This window comes from Cryptotermes secundus, unplaced genomic scaffold (assembly GCF_002891405.2).
Source record: "Cryptotermes secundus unplaced genomic scaffold, Csec_1.0 scaffold1054, whole genome shotgun sequence".
Classification (NCBI taxonomy): domain Eukaryota; kingdom Metazoa; phylum Arthropoda; class Insecta; order Blattodea; family Kalotermitidae; genus Cryptotermes; species Cryptotermes secundus.
In genome coordinates, this window is record NW_019719379.1 from 634,958 (window position 1) to 646,481 (window position 11,524).

Here is an 11,524-nt window from a genome sequence, read left to right on the forward strand (position 1 = left end):
AGTCATTCCTTCCTTGTTCTTTTCTCTTCCTTCTCCCCTCTGTTTACAATAAATAAACACATTTTATTGCATGGTTCATTACACGTGCCAGTTTTATAGTGACTCATGTATTTTAACATAGGATATGACATCACTTGTGATTAATGAATATTACAAATTTTGTTCATCCTGATAAGAAATCATATGCAATATTTTTTCTAACTTTACTATATTTATAAATTAGAGCTAGAGGAATAACAGCTGATGAGTTACACCAGTTACTATCAAAATCTTACCTAAATCATAATACATAGAATTGCCACTAGGTCAATGTTCAAAGACTGTTCTGTACTAGGTAGCTAGCCAACAAGTTTAAACCTAAATTAGTGGCATCTCAGTTGTACTTTGGAGCTCGGCTACATGAAGAAGAGAACTGAAAAAAAAGAAAAAAATGTTAGTGTGCCATTTTCAGTGTGACACATTTAGGGTTCCAAATAATTAGACCATTTCTGCTATTAACATAAATGTCACATGCAAGTTATAACTGTTCTCTAATTATAAACATCACAACAAAACATTACAAGTGGTCACCTAAAATACACCTTGATAAAAGTTTATAGTCTTCAAAGATCTGCCATCAGACAGTTCCTCAAGACTCTGAATGCTGCTATTGTTACCACCTCACAAGTTTGTACAACCATCATGGATTTATCTTGGATATGTGATATTCATACACATTTGCCTGAAAGTGCATGGGAGAAGTAGCCCAAAATGGGAGTTTAATATTGAGATGGATCATACAGGAATCATGTAATATTACTCTCTTGACAATCCTCATGCCCATGGTAGTGGATAACACTTGGTCTGAGGTGGTTTGCATCATTTTATTGCACAGAACATCAAAAACTGAATAAAGACAAAGCGAAAATCTACTTCGTATTTAGAAATTCAGTAATACTTACAATTTGTAATTACATGATGTAAGGCTGGAAAATATGTTCCTTCAGATTACATCCTTTTCATTCGTAACAGCAACTCTGTTAATACAGATGCTGAATTCCTTCTGCAGATATAATGACAGTATTTCCAAAAATATGTAGTCACCATTGTATTTTTTTAAATACTGCCTCTGTTCAAACTGAAGCATGGATATCAAAAGGAGGCCCCAAAATAATTGTGCACAAAGACTACTTTGTTATCTAGTAGTTCTACAAATATATTTCTTCAGTTTCTGTCATGAGAGTTGAAATGTAATTTCTTGATTTCACTGTCATGTAAACTGCCTAAACGTTTTCAAGATTTGCGAGGTGATCAAAAGCACAACTGTAATAAATTTACTGGCAGAAAATGGAGCAGTCTGACTGTAATAAGGGCAGTAGGGGCACTGGTATGAACCACACACTTCACAGATGTTCAAAGTATATAATGGAGTAGAATTGACTAGTATCATTATGAAGTTCTCTGGAAAAGAGAATGGTCAGTAATCAGTGTTTTAGACATACTTCAATTATGTATAATTTGTGATAGTAGTTTGCTTTCTTATAACAAATTTATTCTATAGAAATGAACTGCAAGCAGTTTACTGTGAATATTGAATCCATGATTATTAAAATAATATGAACTGCAAATAAAAGTTTTGTATTCCTTATCAAGCTCTCTAGGAAATATTTAATCATAACTTCATTGTTATAAACTTCTGCTTTATGAAAGTATCAAAGTAAAGAATAGGAGAAAAATTATCCAGGGATATAAATGAGTCACTGGACCTTTTCAACATGAAATTCAGTTTACCATCCACCAAAACAGTCTATAGATCAAAAATTTCAAGCGAGAAATCCTAACGCAATGAATTTTTTATAACTTGCTGCTCATGATGCAAAATACAAGAATAGAAGCGAAATACTTCTTTAGAATGTCAGTGGCTTTATGTAAAAATTCCATGTCTGCAATCCACAATGGATTTGAGTACATCAGCATAAATAAAAAACTTATTTTCTGCAAATGATAAAAAATGTAACATGATTTGGGTAGTCACATTAGTAAAAGCTGAGAATTCATAATTTTCTGACAAAAATAAACATGTTCATGTGTGTTATCTATATTATTGTTTTCACTTTTAGGCAGCTGAGATGTAGGATAGATTTAATTACCAGAGCATTCAAGTTGTACCAAAATTTAAATTTAACATAAAGTATATTAACTATTCAAATCAATATCTTCAGTGCTCTTCACTAATGCGATCATCTCACAGGACTTATGGCATCTGAATATCACACTTTGAAATTATATGTCAACTTCCTGATTAGCAATGAACATAATGTTTTCATTTAATAACAACCCTGTCCAAAATTATTATGTGATACATAAGCATCTTTTCCACCTTTTGCATGAGTCTCATACAGCTGAACCTGTCGGACTAAAGATATGTTTGCCACTGGGTACCATCTCCTCACGGTGTGATTAAAGCATGTCCAGTTCTGCATGATCTGTTGAACAAAAGCCACTCATTAACAAACTGTACGGAATAAAGCAGTGGAATTACAGTTACCAGGACTTTCAGCATGCCATATGACTTGCTGTATGCTCTATGCTTATGCTGTAACTTAGTGTAACTTTATGTAAGAAGTTTCTACAGATCTATCTATCCTGGTTGCATGCTTGTATGTGTTTGCAACAATTTGTTATGAATATTTTTCTTATTAGCTCTCATGGACTTAGCCTGGTCTCAGGTATTTATAATCTTCATGTTTTGTGACATTGGTTTGTCCAGTGATTGAGGCTAGCTCTTTCTAACAGACCCAACAGAATAGGTGTTTCCCTTTTCCTTCACCTGAGGACGGAAACAGATCCAGTTTCCGAAACGTTGTGTTTTTATTTGTTATCTTAAAAACCAGGATGATGGATAAAGTCCAGAAACCCAATATATCAGAGAGAAACTTACATGCTCAAAGAACCAAAAGGTTTTTCCTTCTATAATTCTTGCATCTCTCAGTGTTGGGTGCACTCCAGACCGTACAAGCCTTTCAGCTTCTGATTCAAGAAGATTGTAGCCTGTTGGAAGTTCAAGTTCAAGCACAGAAAGACCGCTCATTGGAGGGTCCTCCAGGAGCCACCTGCATTACAGGTTGGGAAACCGAAGCATAAAATAGAGGAAAATATTAGCTCTTTCACTTACATATTTGAAATATGTTATATACACAAGGAATAAAATTCAATACAACCATTTTTAAATGTGTTAGGACAGAACCGGGGCATGCAGTAGCATAATCGGTTTAAGACACTGTGCTACATGTTGGAAGGTCATGGGTTCGATTCCCAGTGAGGTGAATGGATTTTTCAATTGACATGAACCTTTCAGCCGCATTATGACCTTTAACAGAATTGAGTACCATGAATCTTCCTGGGGTTAAAGGGCAGCCAATGCTTAAGGCTGACAACCTTACTGCCATCTGTGAGCCGATTGTCTAGAGCCTTGACATCTCACAATCCTATGGGCCACCATGGCCAGTTACAGGGATAGCTTTACCTTAAAATATATAAAACCATTAGTGTAATTGCTATGAATGTTCTTGGCACCGGAGACATTTCTGATGAAGATATGTTTTGTTTCACGCCAGCTTCCATATTATAGAGGTCTCACTGTATCTCCAGATATGTTTTTAAATTATTTTGAGGGGGGAAATTAGTCTTTATAGGTAATAATAGCAGAAGACATTACTTAGAAGTATAAAGGAACAAATGGGATTCAGGTCTGTAGTGTTCTGTTGTATAAGAAAGGGAATACTCCAACACTGAATTTTACATGAAATACATGCTAAACTGCGCCTCCTGGTGATAATGGTTATGATCAATGAAGTTCTGATATCACCAGTGCATATGGCCCTATGCTAAGTTTTACTAACCAGACACATGTCACTGAACAAAGTAGTTCATTGGTTGTTCTATTCGCAACACTTAATTAACAGAGTGTACAAGCACACATCAACAGAGTGTTAAATGTAATGTATGACATTAATTCAGTCATTTTAATTTTGACATCTGATCACTGTATGAAAGAGCCAATAAACTTACCGAAAACAGCTTTGAATGGTAATGAAAGATTTGTTCCTGAATGATGAATAAAATTCTTTTACTTCTAAGTTAAAAGTCTCAATTATTGCCAACTCCCTAAATCCTTCATAATCGACACCAAAATTGATATCCATCTGCACAACAGCTTGCCCACTGCCTTTGGAGATTACATTTAAATGGCCCCATACATTTGGAACCTGAAATAAACCATTTATGCCACAGTAATAAAAGTATCCAAAGAATCCAAAATGTAATGTCAAATTATCCCTTTAAAACAGTCTCCAGAAAACATTGGGAAAAAAAGTGCTACTATGATTCCTACATATTTTAAATTCATATAATTGTGTCATAGGAACTGCAGAATGTGCCTGATCTCTTATGTTTAACTATTTCATCATTATCCCATGTCTATTATATATGAATTACTACACTGTACTACTATGCAGAGAGCCATTCACATCAATGGCCTGCAGTGGGAACAGACAAATTGTTCACTAAAAGTGTGAAATATGCCAGTTTCAGAGTAAATTCCATAGTATTACCTTGTACAAAATGTTTTTACTATAATTTTACTGTCAGTACCATTGAGTATTTAAATTTAAGTTGTCCATGTTAATTTCAATTTTATCAAAATTCCAAAATAATGATAATCTATTGGTATATTATGAAATATATTGCACCTTAAACTTAGTTGAATTTGATGTAAATTTAGCATTAGGTATCATACTGATATGTTATAAGTCAGGGGCTTGGCCAAAAGGATGAAATAAGAAAAAAATGGAAAACGTAAGTCTTCTGGCATGAAAATTATAAACCAAAGAAGGAAATAAATTTACTAAACATAAACTTCATTCAGGTCTTAAAATACAGTGAGACAACCTACATTTAGGTCTTCCTAGTGGCATCTTTCCTTCTGATTTTCCCACCAAAATCCTATATGCATTTCTCTTCCCCCAGTGCATGAAAAATGCAATGCCCATTTAATCCTTCTTGACCTGATGATGCTAATTATATTTGGCAAAGAATACAAGTTAGGATCTCCCCTCCAGTTTCCTCTAACCACCTATTATTTCATCCCTCTTTGGTCCAAATAGTCTCCTTGACACCCTATTCTCAGTTGAATAGTGTCATTAAATAAACCATGATACAATTCATTATTCAGGAACAGCTGCAGTAATATAACAATACAGAATACCTTAATATGACATACTTCAAACATTTGAAGATCGGAGAAGGTTTCATTATCTATATGTACTGTCTCTCTGAATCCAGCAGTACTTGGGAGTTCCAGTGTGATGGCTAAATCTGTAATATCCTTCAGACGAGCTCGGAAGGCATACTCAGTTAGAGCTTGTAATGCAATCACTGTATCCTGAAATAAATAATTTTATATGAGACAAAACACATTTCTTCTAAGTTTATGGGTGGCTTGGGTTCGATTCATGACAGAGGCAAGAAATTTTTCTCTTCTCCATAGCATCCAGACCGGCTCTGGGGCCCAACCAGCCTCCTATTCACTGCAAGGAGTAGGACTTTGAAATCTGCAATTCAGATAGAAGTTAGTAACTAGGACATCGAACCTAATTATATTAAGCTTGTACAGAGCTACTTCAGGAGATTTTAATGAATTCTATAAGGAGACTAGATGAGCATTTAAAATATCTGTACAATCTAAATCTTAGTTTATAATCTATGGAGACATAAACATAAACTATTTAAATGAAAATAACCATAAAAATAAGTAAACTCTTTATTAGAGACATAAAATTTGTCACATTCTGTTAATTTTGCAACAAGAATTCAAAATTCCTGGAGAATAGATATTGATAATATTTTTATAGATAGCACAAGGTTAAGCTCTTCTTGTACATCTTCTACAGTCAATGGCCTCTCAGACCTCAATGCTCAATTCATTAGAGTAAATAATATTATTATAAAAGTAAATTTAATACTCTTAAAACGGAGTACCAGAAAATTAAATAATGAAACCATCATTCAATTTCAGCATCCATTAGAAAATGAAATGCAGGAACCTATTCTCAAAAGTAAGGATACAAACTATGTTTAACTTTTTTATATAATTTCCTTATTCAGAATAAAATTGTAGGTAGAATAAAAATGACTGGATTACACAAGGAATAGATATATTTTGCAGACATAAGAGGAGTCTGTATATTTATAGCAGGCACAGTAATAATTCACATACGAGAGCATATGACATTAAGCATTGCAGAATCCTGATCAGAGTTATAAAAGGGGCTAAAAGGCAGCATTAGTGTAGGCTTATAACAAAATTGGATGATCAGATAAAAAATAAACTGGAATGTAATAAAATATGGAAGAGGAAGATTACATCTAACTGAACAGATACCATCTCTTCTTATAAATTATGGATATAATGAGACAAATTATGTATTAAAATTGGTGAAAAGAATTCGGACATTTCCACTTTGCTTCTATTATTAACACATTCTTTCATCAAAGTTACAATTTGGGATGCCCAATATGGTCCTCATACATAAAGACAGTTCAAACAAGCTTTTTCACTGTTTTTTACAAATGAGTTTTCATATATTTTTGTATTAAAAAATATCAGTTTGCAATGAAGAGCAAAATTGCTTTCTCTGTACATTATTACCAGATTTCATAGTGTCCCATCCAAGATGACAGTAATGTTCATCATTTAATTTTAATCAGATTTTAAATGTGGAATAAGACAGAACATACTATGTTTGAATTTTTCTGTTTTGTTGGTTATTCACATACTTCAATAACTCTTTATGCCTAAATGGTTAATTCATTTTGTGATAATGGTCAGTGTTAGGGAGAATTTAAGATTATCAACCAGAAATTCATACTAGAAAATTTCAAGTAAGCCAAGCTGCTCAACTGTTTCCACAGTACTAACCACAGTTGAGATGAAGGCACTGCTGCCCATCCTAACTGAAGTGAGCCATTGCACAATCTTCTCGGATAAAACAGTAACTCCATCCCTCATGAGGTTCACCATGAGAGCATATGATGTGGCTTCCACTGCTACAGAATCATCTGTCTGATAGTCTCGAGGACAAATGAAAGGCCTCTGATTCTCATATCTGATTGTGTTTCCGGGCACTGGCACTCTAGACCAATATTGCAGACCATCTGTAACATTATTAATGGCCAGCATACAAATTAACTCTAGCCTGTTCAGGTGATTATTTCTAGAATGTGCATGAGCCCTGTCACAAAGCACTCATTATTTCATATTTATTTATGGCACAGATACATGCATATCATGTTTCTTAGTTAAAGAACAGCTACTTTGGATAAATATGATTAATTTAAGTACCGGAACCTACTTCATAAAAGCAGCAAACAATGAAAACAAATTTCAAGTTAAAAATTGAAGAGAATACAATTGAAAGATAACTTTTAGTATTTTTGCTGTCTTCATCAGGTTTTCAAGATTAAGAATCATGTAAACAATCATTTCATCAAACATTTTGTTTGTGTGATGGCATGCTCAGATAAGAAAATATGGATACTTTCACACTAAATTCTGATATACATAGTGTCCATACCAGATGAGGTTCGGATTTACGTCATTCAACTTATAAATTAACTAAAGTCCAAAAATGTGTCTACTCTTCTGGGATTATGATATTTAAGGGATTATGATATTTAATAATTTACCACAGAATCTTAAGAATATGACAAATGATATTAATAAGTTTAAACATGCCTTAAAAAATTCTCCATATTGGCTCTTTTTACTCATTGCGGGAATATCTAGACTCAAGAATAATGGAGAACTTTGTTTCTTACAAATAATTTATAATCTAATTGCTGATCTGATACAGTTTCTTGGCGTGGTTGATATAATCTTTTGTCTTGATTCTTATGCAGCTTTTCATTTTGATAAGCATGATTTATATGTATTGTTTACCTGAAGAAATTCTGTATATGTTTTTTGCTGATAGTATTGTGATATGACAAGTCCTGTATCAATGTATTTTGATTTATGGGAAAATGAAATAAAGAAAGAAAGAAAGAAAGAAAGCTGAAATACAGCAACATTCTTCTTGAGAACCAAATAATAGCTCAGCTAGCTAAAAATTCTCCACCTTTCATTGAATCTGGAGACTCAATGTGTTCATATATCTGTTGTTCCTTATGGTTATTTTGAAACACATGAATCCATTTCAGAACTACACACTAAATTTCTTTATGCTCCATTTTAATATTATCCTTCAATGTGTGCCCCAGTCTTCCTAATGATCTTTTCCCTTCAGGCCTTCAAACTATACCTTCATGCTTCTCATCTTCCTGCAAATGCTCAGTGCCACACCCATATCATCACTGGTGATTTGATCATCCTAACATTATTTGGTGAATACAAATCATGAATTTTCTCATTGTGTAATTTTCTTTAGCAGCCGATATCTTCCTGCCTTTCAAGTCCAAATATTTTCTGAGCACCCTGTTCTCGAACATTTTCAATTTGTGTTCTTCCCTTTATGTGTAAGATTGTACAAAACAAGAGCTACATTCAAATTTCTATATTTCGGCTTTTATATTTTAGGCAAAAAATGGAAGGATAAATAATTCTGAATTGAATCTACTCTTAATTTTTTACAAGTGTAATTTAGCTACATGGAGCGATTGAGTTACAAGGATTGTATAACAAGGTTATATGAAATTAAACATTGTTTTATACAGTGTACGGTCTGAACCATAAGCTATAGAAAAACATGTTTCAGTATACTGAAAAAAAGAAACTATCACTGCCCAATATATGTTTTCTGAATATGTCAGAAAGTACTTCAATTTACAATCCAAAATTTAAACCATGTAATGAAACACAGAAAGCAGGAATGAAGAATTTTCATAATTCAAATACACAATTTCTGCTTTTCCTCAAATATCTGAGTTGAAGTTGCAAATTCAGGTTACTTTTCCATGCCAAACAAAACGAATTAAATTACATAAAAACATGCCATATACAGAAAGGTATATACATTGTCATTTCTTGCCAAACATATACTCTGCATTGTGGTACTAACAGTGTTAGGGAAATATTTTCTTTGAGACATGCAACTCAGCTGAGAAAGAAGAACATTTAAGTTTAAAATCTGAAACTTTCATGAAAACTTAATTGAGTGCCCCAAGTCTTGTTGATGTCATGAACTGACATCAGAGCACCTTGAAACCTAAAACAGTGGAATTTCCCTTTTTCAGTCTTATTTGAACTTGAAGAGTTGAATCTATAGATTTGCAACCTACGTCGTGAGGTTGCATTATTTGCAAACAATTATTAGTGTTCCTTTGAAGAACTGATAATGTGTTTGTAAGTAACGGCATGCTATCTTTTCATACAAGCCTTATTACTAAACTGTACTGTGTAGCTAAGTAAATTTATAATCATGCTGTTATAACAGCACAATAATTCAAAGGTTTAACTGCAGCAATTAACTAAGAGACAATTCCATAAATAGAACAAGCCTTATTTCAGAGCAGTTATCAAGCCAAACAAATTGCTGCTAAGAAAGTTTAAAATCTTTGAAGTATTTTAATTAATATTGTCCTGTACATTTTCTTTCTCTTGTATCGCAGATTGTTTAATTTTTGGAAAATACGGAATATGCACAAATAATAACATCTAGATCATGTTTGAAAGTATGATTTGTGTTTTTTGGTAGAAACAAATTTTATCATACCTGCAACTTCCAGTCTTTTAGAGTGCAGGAGGCTGAAGGCAAATTCCTTTTCAATACTATCACATAATGTAAGTGCATAAGCTGTTATAGCAATTTCATATGGATCGGTCATTGATGAGAGCTGGTGTTCCAGATATCTAGAACAAAAAAAAACACATCAATGTACAACTACTTCTGTTTCATAACCACATGACTCAATGGACACAAAGGTATGGTACCAACCTGACAGCTTTAATACTTGCTTTTGCAGCATCAGTTCGAGTGCTCCCCTGTACCATCTGCATCACTTCATGTATTGTGATTAGGATGTGAGCAGTTAATGTGATGTTGCGATATACCAATGAATCATTGAACCTAGTGGAAAACTGAAACAGTGGAATGGTATAATAATGTTCCATAAAATTAATGTGTATAAGATATTTTTCCTTAAGAAAGGAATGTGTACATAATGTATCATGCCTCTAAAATTTTGCTTTCCATAAAGGTAGCATAGTTGCTTGAGGCACTATGCTACAAGCCAGAAGGTTGCGGGTTCAAATTCTGATGATGTCATTGAATTTTTTTCAATTTACCTAATCCTTCCAGCCTCACTATGGCCCTTGGGTCAACTCAACCTCTAACATAAATGAGTACCAAGAATATTCTTGGAATATTCTTGGGGGTAAAGGGCGGCTGGCACATAGGGCTGACAATCTTGCCACCATCTATGAGCCGATTGTCTAGAAAACGTGAGAACCTCAATGTCTCACAACACCATTGGCCTGCACAGCCTGTTACAGGGATATCTTTACTTTTACTTTTTTTATTAAAGTTGAAATTTAAGATTAAAACTACATAAGGGGATGGTGCAAATTTTGAACAATGGTAAGATGTGTGAAAGCAGATGTATTAAATTATTATTTCACATTCATTAAATTCTCATTGTAGGTCCCAGTTGCAAAGGTGCCAAATGAGGTAACAAAATATTTATGTTCACTGAACTGGAAAGAAAGCAGTCATTGCTTATACAAATATATTATTACATAATTTGCCTTGAGATACTAAGGAAAGCCATGGATAGCGTATGCCCTGGCCAAGATTTGGCTTGGGTGCCTCTCAAATGTAAGCCACAGGTGTTACTGATTGAAATAACCATGAAGGAATTCAAATCAAGAAACATACAATAATATCAGAGATCAGATATTTTGTTTGTATGTTTGTCAATGAAATTTCTATTACAATATTATACCATACTGTAGCAGTTCAAAATGTTAATAACAATACTGTTACAAATTAATTATGTACAGTTTTGCTTTTCAGAGAAGATTTAGAGAATACTTTTGACACTCTTTTGGCCTCATTCAGGGTTTACATACTGGTGTCCCACTTCTTATCTCAGATTATTTAACAGTGCTGTTCCATCATGCATTGGTTTTATGGTTACAATTCTATAAATTTCAAAATCTGATCTTTATAGGATGCAGTTGATAAGTAAATCTGACAGATAGGTTCATTTTAGATAATAAAATATAAAATATTATGTGGTATAGAGCAGACATGCACAAATACAAGCTCCCAATTAACTAAATCAGTGTATACACATATAAAAGAAGATGAAACAAAATAAAATCAGGAAAAATTGGCACTAAAAGTTTTATTCATAATAAGAGAACATAAACGAAGGCACAGTTCCAAAGAAACTAGCGTAAGCTAAACAAATGACTTTTGTGAACTGCAGACAAAGAAAAATGCTGGCTAAAAATAAAAAAAAAATTGTGTGTGTGTGTGTGTGTGTG

At 33.4% G+C, this 11,524-nt stretch overlaps 1 protein-coding gene across 4 annotated transcripts in view; it reads right to left on the bottom strand.

Annotated features, from left to right (window-relative positions):
* Positions 1-42: 42 nt before the first annotated feature.
* Positions 43-11,524, bottom strand: part of LOC111866059 (CD109 antigen) — a 77,410-nt gene continuing 65,928 nt past the window's right edge. For all 4 annotated transcript variants that reach the window (XM_023854610.2, XM_023854619.2, XM_023854602.2 and 1 more), the window contains 9 exons: positions 9,972-10,114; positions 9,750-9,886; positions 6,959-7,194; positions 5,261-5,422; positions 4,051-4,247; positions 2,921-3,092; positions 2,360-2,465; positions 942-1,440; positions 43-412 (listed from right to left, as the gene is read on the bottom strand). In XM_023854610.2, coding sequence (XP_023710378.1) covers positions 1,250-1,440; positions 2,360-2,465; positions 2,921-3,092; positions 4,051-4,247; positions 5,261-5,422; positions 6,959-7,194; positions 9,750-9,886; positions 9,972-10,114 — 1,344 coding nt within the window. In that variant the 3' untranslated portion in view covers positions 43-412; positions 942-1,249. The remainder of the gene's footprint in view (positions 413-941; positions 1,441-2,359; positions 2,466-2,920; positions 3,093-4,050; positions 4,248-5,260; positions 5,423-6,958; positions 7,195-9,749; positions 9,887-9,971; positions 10,115-11,524) is intronic.